General features: G+C 41.8%; 1 protein-coding gene across 4 annotated transcripts; it reads right to left on the reverse strand.

Annotated features, from left to right (window-relative positions):
• On the reverse strand, positions 1–27,340 carry dnm3b (dynamin 3b). 4 transcript variants are annotated; one of them, XM_026197033.1, is made up of 22 exons: positions 27,128–27,340; positions 26,509–26,696; positions 24,270–24,343; positions 23,992–24,141; positions 23,484–23,687; positions 23,110–23,208; positions 17,808–17,968; positions 17,586–17,728; positions 16,439–16,574; positions 16,299–16,366; positions 15,990–16,128; positions 15,347–15,433; positions 15,176–15,246; positions 11,817–11,868; positions 11,509–11,517; positions 7,632–7,745; positions 7,001–7,110; positions 6,528–6,639; positions 6,274–6,438; positions 5,321–5,559; positions 2,638–2,811; positions 1–1,766 (listed from the first exon to the last, which is right to left on the reverse strand). In XM_026197033.1, the coding sequence occupies exons 2-22, from the start codon at positions 26,667–26,669 to the stop codon at positions 1,724–1,726; spliced, it is 2,511 nt and encodes an 836-aa protein (XP_026052818.1). In that variant the 5' UTR covers positions 26,670–26,696; positions 27,128–27,340; the 3' UTR covers positions 1–1,723. The 4 variants fall into 4 exon arrangements, with proteins under 4 accessions (XP_026052818.1, XP_026052826.1, XP_026052832.1 ...); XM_026197041.1 differs by having other exon boundaries at positions 26,509–26,774; XM_026197047.1 differs by lacking the exon at positions 11,509–11,517.
• Positions 27,341–27,568: the final 228 nt, after the last annotated feature.

Consider the following 27,568-nt stretch of genomic DNA (forward strand, 5'->3'; position numbering starts at 1 on the left):
TGGATTCTCATTTGCTTTTATTTTCCATAATCAGTTTTATTTTATACATATAGAGGTACAGTACATCAAGCCATAATGAAACACAGAAAGAGTGAAACGCTCCTGTTATCTTCCTGCAGTGAAACTTTCAATCTAGACTCGTCCCACAATGAAAACTACGCCACGGTCTGCTGGAAGAGTTTCTGAGAACACATTTCTGAAGAGTAAATGAACAGCTAAAGCACATTTTCAGCATTCATTTTCAACAACATCATATGAATGTATTATTATAATGTGTAATTGCTGTATAAACCTCAGATCTGCTCTTAAACAAATGCCAGTCTCATCAGCTCTGACAAAGGAGAAGTTTCTAAAATACTTCATTTGTGCATAGCTATAGTCTGAGAAACGAACATAAAGAGTTCAAACAGCGCAGTCTGATGAACAGAAGTCAGAGAGAGATGTTTCTGGAGAATGTTCCATCATGATGCTCTAGCTGCAGGTTTCTAAGCTGATCTCAGTGGTTTAGCACCGATCTCAGTACAACATGCTCAGCTTCACTCGCAGTCTTCACTCATTCACTCAGATGCTGCAGTCATTCAGTCTCTGGCCCTGCTCTCTAGCTCCTGTCTGCTTCATTTCATCCCTTCGTTAGAGCGGTTTAATATTATCTGACTATTATTTTGCATGACACACCATTACATCCATTTGAACAGCTTCTGATTCACAAACATCCATATATTCATGTTTGTAATAATGAACATAAAAATACATCAGTGTTTTCCAAGAGTCCCTGCATAATTGTCTTACATTCCTTATTTAGTCCTTTTTAAGAATGCTATAATATTATTTTCAAATGAAGAGTTTGTCTTGTAATTAATTAACACGAGTACAGTAGCAAATTAACATCATCAATGCTTAAATAACACTAATCCAATGAACAGACCGAGAGAGACGACACAAAACTACAGTTAGATTTATTGCAAAGTAATGGGATGATGTTCTGGATAATGAGTTGTATTTATCTGAAACACATACAGTACATAGAGTTGATTTTCTACACAGCAGAACAGGTGTATACTGTAGTTCCAGGGTCATCGCTAGTATGGCAAGCAGGTGGCGCTATTCCAGAAGATGAATACATGTTATATTCTGGTGCTTATATAAGTGTTCCAGACAAAGACGACTACAGATGTGACAGCAAAACGGATGTCCACTACTAAGAGAAATAAAGCTCTCTGAGCATTTTTAATGACAAACAACATTAAGAAATAAAAACATTAATAATTTAAATCTCAAAACACAAATATTACATAACCTTAAACTATTTTACACGTTTATCTTATAATTTAGCCACACACACACACACACACACACACTTCCCAGCTTGCACTAAGATATATCGCTCACACACTAAGGTATAATGTGACACAAGTAAGTGGACACACATATTAACAGCCTAAAATAAACCAGCATGCATCACTAGAAACATCACTGCTGTGCTGCACACTTTAAAGAAGGGAAGCACAGCACTGCCACGAACGATTCACCACGGGTTAGATGAAGACTAGTAGAGGATAGACTCGATAAGACTCTGAACCAGACTGAACCACAGGCACTGACAGACGACACACACGTGAAGGGAAGCATCACGGGGACATGCAGGGATTCAGAGCTTCGGTATGGGACAGACGCTGAGAACGGCTCTGGAAAAACAGCTTCCAGCAGAAATGGAAACGGCCTCTTAAGGGGGAACCTGTCTGGTCGGGGAAGGTGGAGGACGACGGCTGTGTTAGAAGAAGACGACAGCGGTGCATGACAACAGAAGCATTGAGGAAGGCATTGGATGGTGGGGCAAGAGACAAAAAAGACAGAATTAGTATCTATAAGCAGTGTAGCATTATAAGACCGATGTTATTTGCTGACGTCAATATATATATGCATATGTATGGTCACATAAACGCTGCTCTAGTGCTAGAATTGCAATTTAGTGCTCTTGTGAAAACTGGTAGTACTAGTGTAGTGCACGACTGTAATGCGTAAAGGAATGAAAACAGGGACGAGAGTAAAGTTTGCAAATGCTGGCGTAAGCCTGTGTTTTATGCATCACTACAGAAAGTGTCTACATTTGTCAAAACACACTTCACAACGCGAGTATGTACTGCACTATCAGCATTGCCTCGAGGTTTAGCAAGGGTTAGTGTAAAACCACCAGCTCAACCAATGCTGAGCAAGATTGTCAGAGTTACAGATTGTTGCAAGAAACGTCCTTTAGTATGGAGCTTTGTTTATGCAACAGTTGGACTACATTTTACAGTATGTGCACTTACGTGTATTTGCCAAAGAAAGTAATGTAATATGAGGTAACTACATGGGTTAAGGTTAGGTTGAGGGGTTCAGGGTTAGTACCTAGTTGTTACCCAGTTATTTAAATTACTATAACAAGAACATAGTAAATGTATGCAGGACAAAACCATAAATTAAAGTCTTACTATAATAAGTGTATGCAAAAGAACTGCACACTTGCAATGCACTGACCAAGCATTCGTGCATGAGTTTGTGTACCTGCGAGGAATATTTTAATACGACTAGAAATGCATGTAGTAAGTGAAGAGATCAGAGGTGTGAGAGAAAGGCGTTCCGAAGGAAAGATCTCACCTGGGAATGCTGGGAGGCGCTCGGTTGGGCCGGCTGGGAACCTGTGGGCTGTCAGCGCTGGTATTCAAGGGCCCTAGCGGTCCGGGCCGAGACGGAGGCGGAGGAGCACCTCTACCAGCGGGTCTCTGTCCCGCAGACATCCGGCGTGGAGCCGTGGGGCTCGGAGGAGGAGACCTGCAGAAACCAACAGAGACACTCACAGCGAAGAGAGAGAGAGAACCCTACAGGGATAGGAAACTCCTGTCAGAGCTCCTGAGAGAACTGCTCTCCACTAGCTTTCTGTCACAGAACATCCCAGCTTCGCTCCATGGAGAACCACGGCCCATCACTGAAACTAATAAAGCTCTAACTCACCTAACCAGACCCGTCCGTTCCCTTCAACACGCTCATCTCTGAGCACAGGAACAGCTCTTCACCGGCAAGAACACAGGACTCAGACGGTCAAACCGCTGGTCACTTCAGCGCATCGACACAGGTGAAAACATGTCAGAGAAAGTGTGTGGAGAGAAGCTGCTGAGCACTGTAAAGATCGGGAAGTGTTCACTCTGTAGCTCTTGCCAGGTTTCCCAAGGGATCAGAGCAGTTTGACCCAGTCAGTACCAGCAGGGGGCGCAGTACAAGACTAAAAAGCAATGTCCTACAAGCAAGCTCTCACAGGATCACGCAGGGTATCTGCAGGATTTTAAGCTCAAATTTAATTTCTGCACAAATAAAATTACCACAATAGCTAGGGCTAATCTGCAAAATGATGTAAAAAGCATGATTTACAGTAGAGGTTTCACAAAAAGTTTTATAAAATGATAAAACATGTAAAGCGCTTTGAGTACTTGCACTATATAAATGTAAGGAATTATTTCACCTTTTAAACTGATAAAAGAATGGATGAGTTGAAGAATCAATTGTTAGATTTAAACTATTTTCATCAATCATTATATTAATGAAATAATTTGTTAAAATATTTAACCGTCTTAATTGTTTAGATTTGTATAATGCATCTTCTACTTGTCGATCCACCAGTTCATATTTACAGCTCTGCGTGTTAGATGTGTAAAAACACGGGTGGATGTTCACATTGTTCTGAACAAAAACAGCAGATGGGATTATTGGAAATGCACATTCATTCTCTGCCAGCAGGTGGTGTTGTCTGGTCGGCAGAAATACAGCGATTTCCCCGGTTTTTATTCAAAGAAATCATCGCCATTTTAAGTTTTAATCATCGAATAAAGCTGTATCACTATTCCTGTCTTTTTGTCCCCAAATTTAAGATCTCTTGAAGTAATTATTAAGACTTTTGTGTACCATTTAAGACTTTTTATGGCCTTAAATTTGATGAAAGTAAGACTTCTTAAGGACCCGCAGAAACCCTGTAATAAAAATTCCAGGATGTCCCAGGAAAGAGCAGGCAATCTGTTTCCATCATGGATCCTCCTTTCGCTAACACACAGCTGCTACCAGTCACACACAGTATATAAACCAGTCTCACACCACCATTCACTGCAGAGTATTGTTTGGCGTTTATCTCTCATTCAGCGATAGCTACTCTACGGAGCCAGTTCTTGTTTACTCTTGTCTTGCCTGTTTTCTTTTGTTTAGATTCTTGCCTGTGATTTTGGTTTGCCCTTTTGTCTTGCTGTTTCTGACTCTGTTTTCTATTGTTAGCCACCGACTGACCACAGCCATTCTGGATTACTCTTCTGTCTTGCCCTCAATATACCTGTTTGCCATTGTTTGACCCTCGTCTGTTATGACCACGTCTTTGAATAAAAGCTTGCAAATGGATCTAATCATCTCTCATCCCTGTCGCCTCGTAACATTGATAATACCTAGAATATCAAAATCAACTGCGGGCGGCAGATCCTTTTCCTATTTGGCTCCTAAACTCTGGAATAACCTACCTAACATTGTTCGGGAGGCAGACACACTCTTGCAGTTTAAATTTAGATTAAAGACCCATCTCTTTAACCTGGTTTACACATAACATACTAATATGCTTTTAATATCCAAATCCGTTAAAGGATTTTTAGGCTGCATTAATTAGGTAAACCGGAACCGGGAACACTTCCCATAACACCCGATGTACTTGCTACATCATTAGAAGAATGGCATCTACGCTAATATTAGTCTGTTTCTCTCTTATTCCGAGGTCACCGTAGTCACCAGATCCAGTCTGTGTCCAGATCAGAGGGTCACTGCAGTCACCCGGATCCAGTACGTATCCAGACCAGATGGTGGATCAGCACCTAGAAAGGACATCTACTGCCCTGAAAGACAGCGGAGACCAGGACAACTAGAGCCCAGATACAGATCCCCTGTATAGACCTTCTAAAGACCTTGTCTAAAGGTGACTTGACATGACTTAATCAGCTTCAGTTTGTAGTTAACCACCCAGAGTTTGGCATTTTGGTAGGAGTTGTATACTTTTTGAGGTCAAGAGACTTGACCACATTAACCTCCAGAGGCAGGCTGCGCCGCTCCACAGCAGCTGCAAGAGATTAGGGTGTTTGTTGGGCAAATAAGAAAGTGCTTTACCAGCAGACCAACTTCCTAACTTCTCAGAAGCTCCCAGAAGCTTTCAAGGATGAGGCAGCCTATGAATTATGCCAGATCAGAACTCACTGGCACAGGATCTGCAGCTCTGGATCTTCCTGTGCTTTACCTAGATCAGACAGAGAAGAGCGGTTACCTGCGAGAGCCACCCGCACCGGCGCTCAGCCAGGAGTTATCGACCGGCGGAGGCAGCGGTGTGGTGATGGTGGTGGTGGAGATGTCTCCGATGATGGCCAGAGCTTCTTTCAGAGCGTGGTGTGTGCGCAGAACCTCCTCTCTCCGCTGCACCTGCTCCTGAGACTCGTCCATCAACGCGTTCTGATCTCCAGCAGAGTACAGCTGCGCCAGGAGCTCCGCATTAATGAAGTCTTTCACCTTCGGAAGAGGAGGAATGTTAATTAGTCAGATTTTATATATATATATATATTTATATATATTAGTGCTGTCAAAATTAACACGTTAACACATGTGATTACTTCTTTTACTACTGACATGGCCATATGGCAGTAAACATGATTTGAAACATGACATGAAAACATCAGTATTATTATCAGCAATAGTCGCCATCAAATAATAAAAATACAATGTCTTTATGTGGTTTCTATATTAATTTGAAGATTGTGAAATTATTGCAAAATAAAAGTATATTTAAATACGTTAATGTCAGATGGAATTAATTGCAAAAGCAGGCTTCAAGTAAAAAATTTTTTTTTTCTTTTTTTTGGGGTATCTGACCCAAATATATTTTGTTATTTGTAGTCCAAACAGCAAAATGTTTTGATTCGCACATATTTATCCTGAAACAAAGCACATCTACATGGGGTTTGAGAATCAATCGAATTGCTAATTCTTTTTAGTTATAGTCATGTAGACAGAACAGGATTTCATGACTCGTATAACACTGTACAAGCTGCAGTAACGTCATGAATTCACTCGTTTATGTTCACGTATCACAGAGATTAGACAGATGCATGCATTAATGTTTAAGCACAGCCATGCTCTGATTCTTCTGATGAACATCATGAGTCAGATATAATAGTGTTCAAACGGTCAAACCCTCAACGGTCAGTCACAGAGCATCCTGCTTACGTTATTGATCATCAGATGCATGATGCTCTTGGGCATGAGGTCACGGATGCATTTGTTGACGATGGCCATGTAGGAGTCCACCAGGTTCCTGATGGTCTCCACCTTCCTCTCCAGCTGAGGATCCATGGAGAAGTTCTCCGCCGGACCTGAACTCTCACTCTCCACCTGAGTCCAGGGAGAGAATCAGAAACGATGATGTGAATCTGATGTGAATGTAGGTTTGTTACACAGAGAGATATGCAGTAGGCACTGACCACGGCCCTCTCGGGATAAACGCCAGCCCGCAGCAGCGATGCTCTCCAGCTCTCCACCTCCTCCAGAGTGTCACACGCCAGCTCCAGGAAACGGTTGTCCTTGAACACGTTCCTGAGAGAAACCCAGCCGTCACACAGAGGAAAAGCACTGAACGCTCTCACCTGTGTGTGAGGAACCCGCTCCAGTCTGACCACATCAGAAATCATCTCTGAAACCAGGAGTGGTCTGACCTCACACCACTAATAACCAAGACAGTGATTCCACCACATTGTTCCTCTGTGTTAAGGTGGACATTTCTATCCTCATAGAACTGGAATGATTATTAAAACATCAGCGTTAAATGAACGAGTTTCTGATATCCTCTGTACCTGATGGTGTGCTCTTTGAGAACTGATGACATGGAGTCAGATCATTTAAAACAGTTCTGACAATTCTATTGGAAACAAAAAGAAGTGAGAAGTGGTTTATTTACCGCTGCTCAGTGTTGAAGATGGCAAACATGTGCTTGCTGGACATGAAGCTTTTCTCCACATCTCTGACCTTCAGATTGTCCAGGGGCAGCATGTACTTCTTCTCTTTCTCCTGTGGGATTCAGATAGACATGGGTCAGCAGTAGAATTACAATCTAATTAGCTCAACCACTTAATAAAGATCTCAAGTTTTTTTCATGATAAAAAGACTCCTTATGCAGCACCAACAGGGAATGAAAGGGAAGCTGTGAAAGCAGACCATATATACCTGGCTAGGAGAGAGAGAAATGGCAAAAGGAGAGTTCAATAAACATGTAAAGATAAAGAAATTAGGCTGGAGAATGAAGAGAAACGAGTGCGTGTGGAACTCTAAAGGAAATCACACTCATTCACATTACTCTAATCATCTGGACTGTATGAATAACACAAGGATTTAGGTTTTCATGTGCTGGTGGTTTATGGCTGCCAGCTAAAGAGCCAATGATTCTGACAGCTGCTGCGGAGCATGTGAAGAGTTATTAGCATTATTAAATAAAGTCATCAATCCCCCTCATTCTTCATACAGAGATGCATTTCAGCATCACATTGACTCCTAATGCACAAAATTCATCCCATAATGCCAGAGGAGCTCACCTCGTCATCTTTGAACCAGGACAGGCTCTCGGCGGTCAGCACGAACCAGTACTCCTTCGCTCCTCCCTTCATGATGCTGATGTTATTGATGGTCAGCCAGCCCTTACGGATCACCTGCCAGATGAAGCAAGACGCGTCACACACAAACACACGTTCAGCACAGCAGGGATCAGTGCAGGAAACACACGAGTGCAGAGTGACGTGAGAAATCAACAGTGAGATACGTAACGGTGACTGAGAACGCTTCACTCAGGCCATCCTAGCTCTACATGACTTTCTTCTGTCAGATGAATCCAATCAGAGTTGCATTAAAAATTATCCTGGCTCTTCCCTTCTGAACTTTATTGGGGTTAGACAATCACTTCTACCACAAAAGACTGCTTTGTAACTAATCTTCCTGATGTATCCGAATTCCTTAGCACATCCAAAACCTCAGAACAACTTGATGATGTAACAGAAACTACGGACTCTCTCTTTTCTAGCACTTTAAATACAGTTGCTCCTTTACGCTTAAGGAAGGTTAAGGAAACAGTATGACACAATGGTATAATGAGCATACTCGCACCCTAAAGAGAGCAGCCCGAAAAATGGAGCACAGCTGGAGGAAACAAAACTAGAGGTATTTCATATTGCTTGGCAGGAAAGTAACCTATCCTACAGAAAAGCATTAAAAACTGCTAGATCTGATTACTTTTCTTCTCTTTTAGAAGAAAACAAACATAACCCCAAGTATTTATCCAATACAGTGGCTAAATGAATGAAAATAATGCATTAACAAGAGCTGACATTTCCCAACACCCCAACAGTAATGACTTTATGAACTACTTTACTTCTAAGATCGATACTATTAGAGATAAAATTGCAACCATTCAGCCGTCAGCTACAGTATCACATCAGACAGTGCACTATAGACCCCCTGAGGAACAGTTCCACTCATTCTCTACTATAGGAGAGGAAGAATTGTATAAACTTGTTAAATCATCTAAACCAACAACATGTATGTTAGACCCCATACCATCTAAGCTCCTAAAAGAGGTGCTTCCAGAAGTCATAGATCCTCTTCTGACTATTATTAATTCATCATTGTCATTAGGACATGTCCCCAAAACCTTCAAACTGGCTGTTATTAAGCCTCTCATCAAAAAACCACAACTTGACCCCAAAGAACTAGTTATTTATAGACCAATCTTGAATCTCCCTTTTCGGTCCAAGATACTAGAAAAGGTGGTATCCTCACAATTATATTCCTACTTAGAGAAATATGTGTGAGGATTTCCAGTCAGGATTTAGACCGTATCATAGTACTGAGACTGCTCTCCTTAGAGTTACAAATGATCTGCTCTTATCATCTGATCGTGGGTTTATCTCTCTATTAGTTTTATTGGATCTTAGTGCTGCGTTTGACACAATTGACCACAACATTCTTTTGCATAGACTTGAACACTTTGTTGGCATCAGTGGAAGTGCATTAGCATGGTTTAAATCGTACTTATATGACCGCCATCAGTTCGTAGAAGTGAAGATGAAGATGTATCATATCGATCACAAGAGCAGTATGGAGTACCTCAAGGCTCAGTACTAGGGCCGCTACTCTTCACGCTTTATATGTTACCCTTGGGAGATGTCATCAGAAAAAATGGTGTTAGGTTTCACTGTTATGCTGATGATACTCAGCTCTATATTTCTTCACGGACTGGCGAAACATACCAATTTGAAAAACTAACGGAATGCATAATCGATATAAAAAACTGAATTACGAGTAATTTCGTACTGCTAAATTCTGAAAAACAAAAAAACAGGTGTTAATTATAGGACCTAAAAACTCTGCATGTAATAACCTACAAAGCTGTCTAAGACTTGATGGCTTCTCTGTCAATTCTTCGTCATCTGTAAGGAACCTAGGTGTGCTATTTGATCGCAATCTTTCCTTAGAAAGCCACGTTTCTAGCATTTTTAAAACTGCATTTTTTCATCTAAAAAATATACTGTATCTACATTAGATCCTTTTCCTATTTGGCGCCTAAACTCTAGAATAACCTACCTTACATTGTTCGGGAGGCAGACACATCAAAAATAAAGACCCATCTCTTCAACCTGGTTTACACATAACATACTAATATGCTTTTAATATCCAAATCTGTTAAAGGATTTTTAGGCTTCATTAATTAGGTAAACTGGAACCGGGAACACTTCCCATAACACCCGATGTACTTGCTACATCATTAGAAGAATGGCATCTACGCTAATATTTGTCTGTTTCTCTCTTATTCCGAGGTCACCGTAGCCACCAGATCCAGTCTGTATCCAGATCAGAGGGTCACTGCAGTCGCCCGGATCCAGTACGTATCCAGACCAGATGGTGGATCAGCACCTAGAAAGGACCTCTACATCCCTGAAAGACAGCGGAGACCAGGACAACTAGAGCCCCAGATACAGATCCCCTGTAAAGACCTTGTCTCAGAGGAGCACCAGGACAAGACCACAGGAAACAGATGATTCTTCTGCACAATCTGACTTTGCTGCAGCCTGGAATTGAACTGCCTTTAACTGTCATTTAATATTATTGACACATTGTTTTCCCAATTAATTTTGTTCAGTTGCTTTGACGCAATCTTTTTTTGTTTAAAGTGCTATATAAATAAAGGTGACTTGACTTCCTAGATTTATAATGGCGGCGAATGGGTATTGAGATTTTGAAGGCCAATAAATCGCATACATTAATCATAAAAAGTGTCCCACACAGCTCCGGGTTTGGGGGTGGTTTGGGTAAAGGCCTCCTGTTGTGATTCCTTATCATCATGCAAATCATGATCGTGCTTTATTGGGCTTCAAATCCTGATTGGATTTGTTTGAAAGAATAAAGTCATACATAGCTAGGATGGCTTGAGGGCGAGTAAATCAAGGGTTCATTTTTTTATTTTTGGGTGAACTTTTCCTTTAAAGTCACACAGATCTGAAAACTGTCCTCTGGTTCATGCAGTGAACTGAACTACATCTACTGCTCCATAACCTCAGTGCATTTAGTTACATACATCAACCTGACATCTTACAATTATTCCAGAGGCTGGAGGAGACGAGACCTGAAGAGACACACACACACAATTTTATGCTCAAGATCCCTTTTATTAAAGCCAATCACTGGATCCTCCAAACACTCTTCTATCATCAGTGCGCCATGACACTAACTTGACACTAACCACACTACACTGAAATAACAAGTAACGACTGTCGGATTATTAATTAAACATGTAGACCTGAGCCACATATACAGCAAACCGAGGCTGAAAACTGTCAGACGATAAATAACCCAGACTGATCACTCGGGATCAATCTGCTGCAGGATTTCATTTCTCACAGCAAAACTAAACGTCTGTCCTGTATGTTTCTGACAATGCCATTAATTCACTGTAATGTAAGAAATATTTGACAGCAGGCCAATAAATTATTAAAAAATAATGCAAAACCAAGGTGTAAGGGGCCGTTCACACATAATGTGTTTTTCCATTGTGCTTGTCTTTTGCAGCATCTCGCACATGAGTGCCGAAGATGCCATTTTAAGTATTTCACTTTCACACACAATGCCGCTAATCAAACAGTGGGCCAATCAGAAGACCCCTGAGGCGGGGCAAGTGGCGGAAACTTTTGTTTACAGGAGCAAGTTGCAAACCTTTGTTTAGACGTGATCTGTGAACGGCGCCTAACTGCCGCAATGCAACATCTCCACTTTGGTGTGCAGTATTTTTCAGTAATACATTGTTAATGTTAAACAGAGGAGTTTCTATCCATCATCAGTGTCTATGGAGACAGAGACAATCTGACACGGATGAGACAGGAAGGACTGGAGAGAGACAGGGATGCAGTTATGAGAGGCTCTTACCTGGAGCTCCTGAGCCAAACACAACAGCACATCAGGCAGGAGCCGCTCGCGCACACGGGAGGATAGTGAAGAGAACATGACACGCGTGTTTGAGAACAGAAACACAACTCAACATGTCCATAAACACATGGACATCCTGACAAACACAAGAACTACTGAGTAATAAAGTGAGGGCAGTAAAACCAGAGCAGAAAGAAAGTCAAAGCCATGTAAAATGACAAAAAAATAAATAAATAGCATTGATGTCTGGAGTGCTATAAACATAGATGGCCTTCACAAACACCAACAAACATACAGGACACACCGACCTGATTCCCAGCAGAACTCTTCTTATTCGCCTGGCTACTCCTCTGCTGAGCACTGAAAGAGAGACAGAGAGAGAGAGAGAGACAGAGACAGAGAGAGAAAGACCGAGAGAGGGAGAGAGAGAGAGTGTGTGTGTGTGAGTGAGAGAGAGAGAGGGAGAGAGAGAGAGAGAGAGGGAGAGAGAGAGAGAACGAGAGAGCAATGGTGAATATGATGACATGATGCAGGACGACTGACTGTGAGTCTATTAGGATGCAGTGATATGAGCCTAAAATTCTAAATATCAGAACAAAAAAATAACCCTAACCCTCTTATATTTATATCATATGATTGGTGACAGGTTAGCAATATCACACCAGCTAAAGTGATGTATGTTGATTTATAGAACAGTTCAATAAACAAGAACTTAATGTTTTAGTTAATATAGTTAATATTGTCTGTTAGGGTTAGGTCACAGATGAACACACAGCAGTGATTTGTCACTGAATGAAGCCATGATTTTGAATGAATCAAGTGAGTCAATGAATCAAAGACTCATACATAAAGAGTCACTTGCTTCGTTTGAATGAATCAGCCATTTGATTGAATCGTTAAATGAATGATTCAATCATTCAACTCACCGCCACCTACTAGTGCTTTTATCTTTATATTGAGAGTATTTTCATATTTCAGTATTCAAAAAATATGAACTATATGAACTTTCATTTCCATTTATTATCATTCTTTATTCAATGTTAAACCAACATATTTATTTTTGTCTACTCAATGCCTTTCTCCTTTAACACAATAAAAGATTATATTTTGGAGGTATGGCTCAGTCAAATAGATTGATAGTGTAATAGATTAATAAATCAAATAGATACAATTGTGACCCTGGAGCAAAAACCTTAGAAATTGAGATTTATACATAATCTGAAAGCTAAATAATCCATTTATGTATTGTTTGTTAGGAGGACAATATTTGTCTGAGAAAATCATCTTTAAAGTTGTTCAAATGTTCTTAGCTATGCACTGGGATGCATCCTCAGTGATCATTGGGTGTTTGGGGTCTCGAAACATCATACACTCTCACCCAGGCGACCCAGCCGGAGTTGGTCAAGCCCCGACATGCACACCTTGCACACCTGTAATGCCCAAATGACTGCAAAGTGAACGTCATGCAAAGCCTCTACAGCAGACTTCTACAGGCTCATACAATGTTCTCCAGCCTTTCTTCCATTCACTCCTCCACCAGTTCCTGGTACTTAAAAAAAAAAAAAAAAGTGAAGTGACATTCAGCCCATTTCCTCTCATTTCTTCCTCAATATGCTCTTCCCAGGGAACTGTAATTTCCAGAATGATCAGCTGTTTTGAAACCTCGGAGGTAACTATCATGTCTGGGTGGAGACTTCTCGTTGCAATGTGCTGAGGGAACCTCCGTTGTTTTCCCAGGTCGGCCTGCAGCTGCCAGGAGGCCTGTTGTTAAATGTGGGCATGCCCAGGGTTTCCTCTCCAGTGGACTGCCTTCTTTGGAGCATGATGGTACTTGCTGGTGCTGATGGCTGAGACTAAGCTCTCAGCATTTGCCTTAAGCACCTAGTCATGGTGCCAACAAAAGCGAGCATCAGCCAAAGCCTTTTGGCAGCTGCTGAGGAGATGTTCTAAAGAGCCTCTTCCAGAGCAAAGAAGGCAGGAAGGTGTCTCGCTCTTCCCCCAGACATGGAGGTTTGCTGGGCTTGGCAGGGCATCGTAGACAGCTTGTACCAGGAAATGGACCTGATGGAAATCTGCCTGCAAGATGTTTGCCCAGGGGTTTCATGTGTCCACCTAGTCCATTGGACCTTCCTGACGTAGATGGTGTCTTTCTTTGCCATGGGCCTGGCTAACCAGGGTCTTTGGGAAGTAGCCCAAGCCCACTCTGCCTGTCTCCACTGTGCCCACCTGTGCCTTTTGTCTCAGGCGTGATTCTACCACCTCCACTGCTTTCACAGCCTTCCATTTCCTTCCTGTCCTCACCTCTATGCTGGCTGATGACACCTTGCAGTCCCTGTACTGTAGGGCTTCTCTGGTGCATACCAACATAAATTCTTCTGCAAGGCCACTGAACAGCAGCTGCAGGATGTTACTCGTCCCATAGAGTACAGCATTGGTAAGACTGTATGGAAGGTTGAGCCACTTCTGAAGAAAGCCACTGATCTTCCTTTCTAGGGACTCAATTGTTGTCATTGGGACAGCATAGACCAACAGGGGCCACAAGACTCTGGGCAGGATGGAATGCTGCTAGATCCAGGCTTTAAATCTACCCAGCAGTCCAGACTTCTCAACATTAGTAAGCCAAGCTCCAAGCTCTTTGTTGGACTTCTGGATGACGGCAGACTCTTTCAGGCTGGAGTCAAAAAACTTCCCTAGATTGCTTTGGATGGTTGGGATGACAGTTCCTGAGAAGGAAAAACTGAACTTGTCAACCATTTTCCCCTTCTTCAGCTCCATGGACCTTGACTTGGAGGGCTTAACACTCATCCTTGCCCAGGTGATGAGTCTCTCAAGTCTTGTAGGATCCACCTTCACCCTGGGACCGATGATGTCTTGATAGTAAGGTCATCCATTCCACCTCAGCAGACTTGACCACAATGTTCATGGCAAGAGCGAAAAGAATAACAGAGATGGTACAACCTGTTATTATTCCTTTCCAAATATGATGCCAGACTGATGTTTCTGACCCTGAAGTAACCCACATCCTGAACTTATTGTAGTAATCCAGGATCAGGTCTGTAGTCTTACTGGGAACATGGTGGAGGTGTAGAGCGAGCTCGACCAGCTTGTGTGGTATAGACCCATTGGCATTTGCCAGGTCCAACCACAAAACAACTAGGTTGCCTCTGTTCTCATGGGTGTCTCTGATGAGTTGTGTAACTACACCAGTGTGTTCCAAGCAGCCAGGACCTCCAGGATCTGCACTGAGGGGTCGATGTAGTTGTTCTTGAGGAGAAACTCTGTCACTCTTCATGAGATGATGCTGAAAAACACCTTTCCTTCAACACTCAGTAGTGAGATGGTTTGAAACTGGTTGATGTTTTTCGAGTTCTCCTCTTTGCATGCATATGCATATTACTAATCAAACATTAAGTTCTGATATATTTACAGTAGGAAATTTACTAAATATGTTCATGGAACATGATCTTTACTTAATGTCCTATTGATTTTTGGCATAAAAGAAAAATCTATAATTTTGACCCATACAATGTTTTTTTTGTCTATTGCTACAAATATACCCCAGCAGCTTAAGACTCCTTTTGTGCTGCAGGGATGCAATTAATTAATTACCATATGGCGAATAATTTGATTAAAAATGTTAATTGCTTGACAGCCCTTCAGCACATACTTGGCGAAGCCGATGAAGTCCTCGTGGTTGGTGTTGATGTATGCGAGCTGAACGTCAATGAGCAGCAGCACCTGCAGAGACACAAACACAGACGCTGCAGAGCCCTAATCTCGTTACAGAGCCGTAATCTGGTTATCCACCTGCACACACAGATATCCAGGTGTGTCCTACCTGCTCTTTGGCCTGGCTCTCTCGGTCACGGATATGAGACGTGACGATCCTCTCCGTCTCCTCCCGCAGGCGAGGGAACGAATCCAGCTGAGCGTGAAGATCATGAAACACAGAATTAGAAACCTGACCCACAGTTTTAGGACAGCATGACAGTGCACTAAACGTTACGGATCGAGTGTTTGACAAACCCTCCGCCGGTGTATATCTGGAAACACAGCACATGTTCAGTTACAAACTGCTGTAATTCTGCAGTGTTTCCTTTGCGCTGATCCACTCACTGCAGGATATTGTTTTAATCATCTAATGGATCTGTGTCTGAGAGTCGACCTAGAAAGGCCTCGATGGGTGTTAAAGCTCCCGCTCAGTCACTCCAACGCTTCGGCTCACAGGAGCATGCAGATCACATTACAGAGTGCTTTGGGTGAACTATTCCTGATGTGATCAACGACACATGTGGCTCTTCTGCTAAAACTGCGGTGAAAATCTGCAAAACTCTGCCGGTTTCTCATTCATGATCACACAAAACTGTTATAAGTTCATGTTGAGTTCTAAAAGTAAAGTTGTATCCTTAATATTTCTATAATCTCTCTGTTTTATGAAATTCAGCGCTGGTGCTGAATTCTGCACAACACGCAGTCATCACCTTATTAGAGCACTGACGGACCGTGTTGATCAGCTCCTGAACCACCAGATCAATGCACTTAATACACGGCTCCTTGATCTTCACGATCTGCTTCTTCACGATCGCCTCGAAGGCCATGTCTGGAGTGAACAGACCCGTCCTGCAGGAGACACACAGTCATCTTCAGCGCTGACTCACAACACACACCTGACCATAACACACACACACACACACACACCTGACCATAACACACACACACACACACACACACACACACACACACACACACACACCTGACCACACGACCAAAAGAGACATCTCAGCCCTCACCTGATGCCATGGATGTTCTTGATGGCGTAGCTGATTTCCCGACGCATTTCCTTCTCGTCACACTCCATCTGTGACAGAACACAGGAGGGTTAGGATGAAGAGGCGAGAGCAGACGCAGCATCAGTGTCCAGCAGACTCACCTTGACCAGCTCGAACGGGAAGCGCTCGTGGAAGATGCGGTTGATCTTGGCTCCTCCAGAGAGCTCCACGGTGTCCACCTGATCACCAGAGCCTTCGATGCGCTTCTCGAAGTCCACGGAGAACTGCTGCACCATCCTGCACACACACACACACACACATATTTAACACCCAAATGAAGCAGGACTGGTTCAGTGTGTGTCACACCTGATGATCACCGGCTCGGACCGTTCGCTGTACTTTGGTTGAGTCAGTGATCTTAACTCTTATTTTTGACTTGTATTATATTGTGTTAATTTGTTTCAGCCATTTTTTATTTAGTCTCAATCTTTTACATTAATCTTACTCTTAGTCTTGGTGTCAAATGTACCTTTTAGTTATTGTCATATTTAGTCCTTTTTTTGTTTAGTCTAGTTTTAGTCAATGAAAACGTAATCACATTTGCTTTATAATAGTTCAAATGACTCAAAATTATAATTGAAAAGATTGTTGTCATTTGAGAAGTGAATTTTCGCATTTTAGAAATTGTACTTTCACCAATAAGCACAAATCTAATTATTTGACCTCATCTATTGTACTGATTTATTACAGGCTGTTTATTATATATATTAATATCACAGATTGTGTCCTCTGTCTGCATCATGAAAACTGGCAAAAACAAACGAAATATTTCAACAGTAAAATGGCTGATAGTAATTCCAGTATTTCCAAATGGCCATAATGTTTCTCTATTAAAACAGCAGTGTTTAATTTACTCAGCAAACACAATCTATATAGTTGAGATCTCATGACCCAACACTTTCATTAAAGCTAAACATCTCACACTGGGCAGGAAAGCATCATTTTAAAAGTAGCTCTGATTTACGGATTTAAGCTCTCATCATCGTCTCGTCTTAATCATGGGAAAAAAACTTGTCAAAGAACATTTTGTAAATCTTTTCATTAACAAAATGATCAGTAGTTTTATCTGTTTCAGATCACTGAATCAACCTTAATACATTATATTCTAATTATAAAAATACAACACTGCTTCTGTCTCAAAGCTGACGGGTGATATCAGAGCACGGTGTCATCGAGCAGGACACACATCTGCTGCACATGATTAAGGAGCTCCTGGTGAGCTCTTCTACAGGAGGCTGTGGCACTGACTGCAGCAGGGCTTTGGTCTTGCGTGACGGGTCGTCGGGCCGGTAGTGCCGGTACTCCTCGGCCTCTCGGTCCAGAGACAGCAGCTGTGACTGGAGTTTACTGCGGAACGCCGGGAGCGTGTCCCGGATGTGGTTGGTCAGTTGCTGTGGAAACAAGAATGCTTCTCATTAAATCCAGAAGAAGTCATGAGCATCATCAACAGCGTTCTTCACGTCACAGTACCTGATTGAGGACCTTCTGCAGGTGTGGCGTGCCCATGCTGTCCGCTATGTGTCTGTAGGCCGGATGGCTCAGGAAGAACTTCCTCTCTGCTGCCAGAGCGGCTTTGATGTCCTTCTTCCCGTCGATGTCTTTCTGACTGCGGTTCACCACGCCGATGTACCCTGAGCGACACAGAGCTTCACTATAGATTCACTGAGCGCTTCAGAAGCTGTGCTGATCATCATCTGGCTCACTTTACTGTGGAGCTGACAGTGAGCTCGAGCACACCTCGCTAAAGATCATCACGCAAGAGATGCAGCACTAACTCATCGACTGAGGCACGTTTGAAAAGAGTAACAGTCATTAAAGGGGTCATAAGATGTGATTTCAAGTTTTCCTTTCTCTTAGGAGTGTTACAAGCTCTTGGTGCATGAAGAAGATCTGTAAAGTTTCAAAGACTAAAGTCTCAAATCCAAAGAGGTATTGTTTATCAAAGTTAAGACTCAGGAACGCCCCCTAAAACACCTCGTTTAAACACGCCCCACATCTCTACGTCACAATGTGGAAATATTTGTTTAATGCCGCCCAAATGTTCACACAAAGAAAGACAGCGTGGTTTTGTGCAAACTTCATATAGCCAAAATGGTCAATTCTATTTCTTGTTACAAGTATGGAAGACTTTCACTTCTACCACAAAAGACTGCTTTTTAAGTTATCTTCATGATGTTTCCAAATTCCTTAGCATATCCAAAACCTCAGAACAACTTGATGTAACAGAAACTACGGACTCTCTCTTTTCTAGCACTTTAAATACAGTTGCTCCTTTACGCTTAAGGAAGGTTAAGGAAAACAGTTTGACACCATGGTATAATGAGCATACTCGCACCCTAAAGAGAGCAGCCCGAAAAATGGAGCGCAGCTGGAGGAAAACAAAACTAGAGGTATTTCGTATTGCTTGGCGGGAAAGTAACCTATCCTACAGAAAACCATTAAAAACTGCTAGATCTGATTACTTTTCTTCTCTTTTAGAAGAAAACAAACATAACCCCAGGCATTTATTCAATACAGTGGCTAAATTAACGAAAAATAAAGCCTCAACAGGTGTTGACATTTCCCAACACCACAGCAGTAATGACTTTATGAACTACTTTACTTCTAAAATCGATACTATTAGAGATAAAATTGCAACCATTCAGCCGTCAGCTACAGTATCACATCAGACAGTGCACTATAGACCCCCTGAGGAACAGTTCCACTCATTCTCTACTATAGGAGAGGAAGAATTGTATAAACTTGTTAAATCATCTAAACCAACAACATGTATGTTAGACCCTATACCATCTAAGCTCCTAAAAGAGGTGCTTCCAGAAGTCATAGATCCTCTTCTGACTATTATTAATTCATCATTGTCATTAGGATATGTCCCCAAAACCTTCAAACTGGCTGTTATTAAGCCTCTCACCAAAAAACCACAACTTGACCCCAGAGAACTTTTTAATTATAGACCAATCTTGAATCTCCCTTTTCTGTCCAAGATACTAGAAAAGGTGGTATCCTCACAATTATATTCCTTCTTAGAGAAAAATGGTATATGTGAGGATTTCCAGTCAGGATTTAGACCGTATCATAGTACTGAGACTGCTCTCCTTAGAGTTACAAATGATCTGCTCTTATCATCTGATCGTGGGTGTATCTCTCTATTAGTTTTATTGGATCTTAGTGCTGCGTTTGACACAATTGACCACAACATTCTTTTGCATAGACTTGAACACTTTGTTGGCATCATTGGAAGTGCATTAGCATGGTTTAAATCATACTTATATGACCGCCATCAGTTCGTAGCAGTGAATTAAGATGTATCATATCGATCACAAGTGCAGTATGGAGTACCTCAAGGCTCAGTACTAGGGCCCCTACTCTTCACACTTTATATGTTACCCTTGGGAGGAAACATGGTGTTAGCTTTCACTGTAATGCTGATGATACTCAGCCCTATATTTCTTCGCGGCCTGGTGAAACACACCAATTTGAAAAACTAACGAAAAGCATAATCGATGACAAGTAATTTCTTACTGCTAAATTCTGAAAAAACAGAGGTGTTAATCATAGGGCCTAAAAACTCTGCTTGTAATAACCTAGAACACTGTCTAAGACTTGATGGTTGCTCTGTCATTTCTTCGTCATCAGTTAGGAACCTAGGTGTGCTACTTGATCGCAATCTTTCCTTAGAAAGCCACATTTCTAGCATTTGTAAAACTGCATTTTTCTGTCTCAAAAATATATCTAAATTACGGCCTATACTCTCAATGTCAAATGCAGAAATGTTAATCCATGCATTTATGACTTCAAGGTTAGACTATTGTAATGCTTTATTGGGTGGTTGTTCTGCACGCTTGGTAAACAAACTACAGCTAGTCCAAAATGCAGCAGCAAGAGCTCTTACTAGAACCAGAAAGTATGACCATATTACCCCGGTCCTGTCAACACTGCACTGGCTCCCTATCAAACATCCTATAGATTTTAAAATATTGCTTATTACTTATGAAGCCCTGAATGGTTTAGCACCTCAGTATTTGAATGAGCTCATTTTATATTATAATCCTCTACGTCCGCTACGTTCTCAAAACTATTTGATAATAATTAGAATTTGATAATACCTAGAATATCAAAATCAACTGCGGGCGGCAGATCCTTTTCCTATTTGGCGCCTAAACTCTGGAATAACCTACCTAACATTGTTCGGGAAGCAGACACACTCTTGCAGTTTAAATCTAGATTAAAGACCCATCTCTTTAACCTGGCTTACACATAACATACTAATATGCTTCTAATATTCAAATCCGTTAAAGGATTTTTAGGCTTCATTAATTAGGTAAACCGGAACCGGGAACACTTCCCATAACACCCGATGTACTTGCTACATCATTAGAAGAATGGCATCTACGCTAATATTTGTCTGTTTCTCTCTTGTTCCGAGGTCACCGTAGCCACCAGATCCAGTCTGTGTCCAGATCAGAGGGTCACTGCAGTCACCCGGATCCAGTACGTATCCAGACCAGATGGTGGATCAGCACCTAGAAAGGACCTCTACTGCCCTGAAAGACAGCGGAGACCAGGACAACTAGAGCCCAGATACAGATCCCCTGTAAAGACCTTGTCTCAGAGGAGCACCAGGACAAGACCACAGGAAACAGATGATTCTTCTGCACAATCTGACTTTGCTGCAGTCTGGAATTGAACTACTGGTTTTCGTCTGGTCAGAGGAGAACTGACCCCCCAACTGAGCCTGGTTTCTCCCAAGGTTTTTTTCTCCATTCTGTCACCGATGGAGTTTCGGTTCCTTGCCGCTGTCGCCTCTGGCTTGCTTAGTTGGGGTCACTTCATCTACAGCGATATCATTGATTGATTGCAAATAAATACACAGACACTATTTAACTGAACAGAGATGACATCACTGAATTCAATGATGAACTGCCTTTCAAAGTAGTCCATGTGACATCAGACGGTCAGTTAGAATATTTTGAAGCATCGAAAATACATTTTGGTCCAAAATCAGCAAAAACTACGACTTTATTCAGCATTGTCTTCTCTTCCGTGTCCGTGTGAGAGAGAGTTCAAATCAAAGCAGTCTGGATATCCGGTTCACGAACAAATCATTTAGTTCACCGAATCGAACTGAATCGTTTTAAACGGTTCGCATCTCTAATACGCATTAATCCACAAATGACTTAAGCTGTTAACTTTTTTAATATTTTTTGACACTCCCTCTGAGTTCAAACAAACCAATATCCCGGAGTAATTCATTTACTCAAACAGTACACTGACTGAACTGCTGTGAAGAGAGAACTGAAGATGAACACAGAGCCGAGCCAGATAATGACTTATTCACGAGTGAAGAACCGTTTGCATTGGTTTTTCGTATCACCAGTAGTTCTTTCGGACAGTTCGATTCAATAAACCGGTTGAAGAAAACGGTTCACTGGTTCTTTTGTGCTGGACGTAATGGTGTCATTTGCGATGATTGCCCTTGATTCAAGCCTTCGGTTTACCCGTGCTCATAACACTAGCACAGAATCAGTTCAGAATCAATCACCAAAAGAATCAGTTCAGTTCAGACGCTCTGTGTCGGTCTGCTTCACGCTGAATCACACATGCGCAGTATCATCAGCTCCTTGGTTCTTCTCATCTGGCTCAGCTCTGTGATAAATGAAGGTCTTACGGGTTTGGAACGACATGAGGGTAAGTTATTAATTACATAATTGTGCTATCTGGGTGAACTAACCCTTTAAAGCATATTCTGATACACCAAATACACAAAATAATGATCTTTAAAAAAGCATAATTTGAGCCCTTTAACTAGGAAAACCCCATGTAAACTGGAACATCAATAAGATGCACACTTTTGGTGTGGTTGAGGATCGAGTCTGCAGACAGTTTCAGGCTTTTGGTGTTTAGGAAAATTAAAACTAAGGCTGCCATTTTAATGCATTAATTTGGTGAGATGAATTATAACACATTAAAATAATTAAGGCAATAATTGCACCGATGCAGCGTCTGATGAGCATGATCACGAGCTCTCTCATATGATATCGTTTAGCAATATCACACCAGTAAGAGTGCTGCTTCTCCCCAGTGTCTGCACCACTGCACATCTGATACTGACTTCATACAATATTCAATAAACAAACACGTTCTCATAGACACACTTTTATCAGTATTGTCTGCTCTTCCTCAGTATCTCAAACGAACTGTCTGTCTGTCATCTTATGACACTAGATTCACTCTTCATGTTATCAGTGTCTGTCATCGACACAAACTCATTGGGAAAGGACTGAATGTGCTCTTCATTGGGTTTGCACTAATTCATCCAGCTGCAATCACCAATGAAACGTTGTTCCATGTTTAAAAAATATATATATATTATATATATATAGTCAAATTATAAATATTATCACAAATATTCTTGAAATATCATGATATAACTTTTAGGCTATTTTGCCCGCCCTTCGTTTGAACGGATGATTCAGAGTAACAGTTCACTTTTTAACATCGTTTCTCATTTCTATATTCATTTAAAGCCGTAATACCTGTGTATCATCAATCTTATCGTCTATTCAGTGCTTTTCTCTTTTATCAAAATAATCACAGTACATGATCTTTTGGTGGGTAATTTCTCAGCCAGAAATCGTAGTGATTAATTTGTGATTCATTAATCATGTATTTGATCAGATAAAAAAATGAATTACTTGACATCCCTAATTAAGACGAATAATCTCTGACATGAGAAGTAAACGGTAAGAAGTGTGAAGTGAAGGTTTCTCACCGCGACGCAGAGGCAGGAGCTTGTTCTCCAGAACGTCTCGAGCGTCTGTTCCTTCATCCATCAGATCCAGTTTAGTGATCACACCAATGGTCCTCTGTCCTGTAATCACACACATTCAGGAGAACACACTTTACCAGCAGTGACATCACACCAAACACCAAACACCTGCGGTCAGATAAATCACCTGAAACTAGACACTGACCGTACTCGAACCTGCCTCACCACTAAACCACAGCACCAAAGGCCACACAATAAACCTTCACTGTCATAAAAATTCATTTTGTAATTGTTTTAAAGTAATTGGAGCAGACTAGAGTAAGGTACAGCCGCTCTGGTCAGGAGGTCAGGAGGTCAGAGGTCAGCAGGTCACTCACCCTGAGGGTCCACGTCTTTGGCCAGTTTGAGCGCGTCAGAGTTGGCCAGGTCAGTGTTGGCCGGAGTGACAGCGAGGATCAGGCAGCTCTCGCGGCAGATGAACTGCATGATCATGTCTCGGATCTGATGCTCGATGTCGGCCGGCTGATCTCCCACCGGCACTTTAGTGATGCCCGGCAGGTCAATGAGGGTCAGATTCAGCACTGCACAGAGACCAGAGCACAGCAATCAGGACATTCATGACGGCAAATAAAACAGAACAGAGACTGGTTAATAATGCTAAACCCCTGCACACTCTCCCAGACATATGAGCTACGCTGGAATGTACATCCATGTGTGTTGTTACATCCAAAAATGCTTCTTACAAATGTTGTTCAGGACTATTTGCACATTTGCAGTCTTGTATCCAAAAGGGTTTTCAGAAGCTGTGTAACATGCCACACCATGCACAGTGAGATATCACTAGGATTTCTCCGTCTAACGGCAGAGCAGCTCAGGTTTCAGTACCGTTCGGGGAATACACCCTCAGGTTGATGGGAACGGGAGAAATGCCCTTATTGGCTCCGGTGACGCGGTCGGTCTCAGCCTCGATCTCCTGACGCACTTCATCGAAATCTGTGAACTTCTTCCCTTTGCAGTGCAGGAACTCGGCCCACTCTGAAGATGTTAGACCGACAGAGAGACACAAAGAAGATCTGAAGAACTGAGTTAAACTGGAAGATTAAATTAGCAGAACATCAGCGGCTGGCGTCATGTTAACCTGACACACTGAGACAGGAGTTCACCTGCGTTTGCATTGATGAGCTGCAGAACAAGGGGTCTGCGTGTGACGATCCCGGATCCACGCGGCAGAAAATCCCTGGAAAACACACAGAGCCACTGACAAAAAAACAAACACAACACCATTCCTCTCTATGTGACGTGATCCGTGTGCCATGCTACAGACGTCTTCACACGTATATTACTCTATTACACTCTAACACCAGACTACATTACAGCTGGCCTGATTAACAGCCCTCTCTGAATACACTGCTAGTCCTGTCCAAAGATCGTCAACATTTTCTGTTTATGAATTGTGTCACATCTAACGATAAACTGATATATCAGCCTGCATTTTTATATCACAATATTATAATATTAAGCACACATACAATTAATCAACAGCTGCATATGAATGGCCAATTAATACAAAATCTACTAATGGCCTTGTCAAAAAATTATGAATAAAATTCCCAAATTTCCAGTATTTTAAGAGTGAATTTTGCGATAATTTAATAATATCAATGATGCAAGTTTCTATCAGTACACTCTATTATGTCATGCATGATGTCGGACACCCAGCAGGATATGACATCACATTTGATAATTACTATCTTATCTGACATTTGTGTGTTAACCTGTGTCTCTCCAGCTGAATCTACTCTATCTCAAGCTTTTTCTCCATCTGATCCTTTTCTCCTTGTCGTTCACTCAGGACAGTTTCCCTCAGTTGCTCTCAGAAAATATTAATTGTAAAATGTAATGTAATATACTGTAGTGTATAGCCCTCGCTCATCACAGTCTCGGCCCTCCACTGGCTGTCGTCTGATATCGTCAGTCTGTCTGTATTATCAAACACAATCACAAGCTGCCTCAGTTTCCACAGGTGTACCTCAGGGTTCATTTCTCAGACCGCTTCCATTCCTAACTTCAGATTTTATTTTTCTGAAGTTAAACTCATGCTAGTTCAGCCCAAATCTCTGATATAGTTCATTCAGATCTCTGCTCAGATACTGACAGTAATTTGGTTAGGTATTATATTTGACTCCTCATTCTTTATTTCCCACTTAAAAATCTTTCTCTCAACCCCTTGTGTTGAAAACCACTATGTATGTGTTCATAACCTGCCTCCTGGATGACTGTAACTTCCTTCTAAAGCCTTTGTCACACTAGATGCTGAACACAGAATTCTAAAGAGGCTACAACAGTTGTAATACACAGTCAGAAAGTCACACAGAGATCATGAGTCAGGACGACACACGTTTGAGCTCTGGATGCACAGAATCGTGTCAGTGTTTCAACTACTGATGAACACATGATCACTCAGTGGGCTTGTAACCATGTACTGTGTCTTTGGAAGGCTTCTGTCTCTCAAACACATTAAAGAGATTCTTATTTACATGTAATGCAGGCATTACCTTTTTCACCTAATGTATTTACTTGAAATACCATAAGATTTCAAAATAAATACACATTTGATGTTCACAGATCTCTGATGTTGGTTAACAGTCACACGAGATGCATTTTTTCAGGAAGGGCTTTATTCAGATGTATTGTGTATTTACAGTAAGTGCTAATACTGTAGCTCAGACACCAGCTTCACCCATCGATGTGTGATTGTGTTAGTCAAGATTACAGAAGACGCTCATCTGCGGCAGACTCAGAGGCCTGGATGATAAACCGTCTCATTACTTTTGACGCGATTGACCTAGTTTTAAAACTTTTTTCAAATACGAATAGCTTTTATTTTTTTATAAAAATGAAGGAAATAATCAAAATGTTGAGAATAAAGTCTCAGGTAGGTCTAGTGCTTGTGCTCCAATAAAGTGGCATCAATTTAATCATTTGAATTAAATTAATATCTTTATTTGAAATAAATCAATAAGTTGTTATTGCATACTGTTTTATAATGTATAAAAATGCTGAGATTCAGATAATTGCCACTATTGGCAATAAGTCATTAGCAGAATATCCTGCTATAGTATAAATATAATATAGCTATTTGCACTGATTGTAAATAACATTTCACAAAAAAAAAAAAAGAAAAAAAAAAGATAATTTCACTTAGTGTAAACAGGTTCTATCGTGGGAACCATTAAAACCAGTTTCCATTAAAGCTAACACAATCCCATTATAATAACCTTTTAAAAAGACAGATTCTGTGGGGGTTTCTTTTGTTTTGTTGTTATTGTCTGATGAACAGTTCAGAAATCAGAAGTGAAGGCTGGCTGTAGTCATGCACACTGTCTCCTGTCCGTCTCTCACCTGCCCACGAAGTTCTCCAGCACCGAGCTCTTCCCGGCGCTCTGCCCCCCCACCACCGCGATCTGCGGCAGGTCCAGGTTACAGCTCTGACCGATCGAGCTGAACGCGTCCTGCAGCCGGTTGACCAGCGGGATCAGATCCTCCATACCCCGGTTCCCCATGACGGAGGTGATGCGGCAGCGCGTGCACTAGAGAGGAGGAGGAGGAGGAAGAAGAAGAAGAGGAGGAAGAGGAGGAGGAGGGGGGCGCATCTAGACGCGCATCAGCTACACACACACAAAGATTGCGCAATTGCATTTATATTCGCAAACACTGTCTCACAACATCAGCTCCTCAGCATTAGGCCTAACGTTACATATTCCATCGTCATTATTCTGTGTGTGTGTGTGTGTGTGTGTGTCTGAACGTGCATCATAAGAGATGTAAGTTAGGCCTAATGTATTTACACGAATGACAAGAGAGATGCGGATGCATTAATGCGGAGAATGATATAAAGGCTGTAGATGCATAAATAAGAGCTGTGTTCATGTGGATGATATAAACATACAGTATTTGTAAGCGATGTAAATCATGTAATACGCCATCATCGTCTCTATATAAACTGACATTATTCACTCACCGTTATCTCGCTGCACCTGAGCGCCTTAAATCGCACGACCTAATCCAGTTACTGATGAACAAATCCCGGCGAGGAGTCGTGTTATTTACTGTCGGGAGATCGGCACGGACACATCTGTATGTGTCACTCTATTTCAACGCTACAGTCTTTCTCTCCGATGACAGATTAATCGCCCTGCAGCGCAGACGCGCTAATTACGATGCAACGCTGTCGAGTGATTGGCGCAGGACTCGACCAATCAGAGACGGAGCTCCGCCGGCGCTCACCAATCACAATGTGCACAATACACTTCGCTCATGAATATTAATGAGCCAGGCTGCAGTTGTGTGGGGAGTCTACTTGAGCTTTCAGTCACGATATCTAATTAATATTAATTAGCCAAGCCTTTGCTCCAGGAGAATCTGCTGATTGGTCAGTTGACTGGCCACCGCTAACAAATGT

Source organism: Carassius auratus, chromosome 2 (genome assembly GCF_003368295.1).
Source record: "Carassius auratus strain Wakin chromosome 2, ASM336829v1, whole genome shotgun sequence".
In the NCBI taxonomy this organism is placed as follows: Eukaryota; Metazoa; Chordata; class Actinopteri; order Cypriniformes; family Cyprinidae; genus Carassius; species Carassius auratus.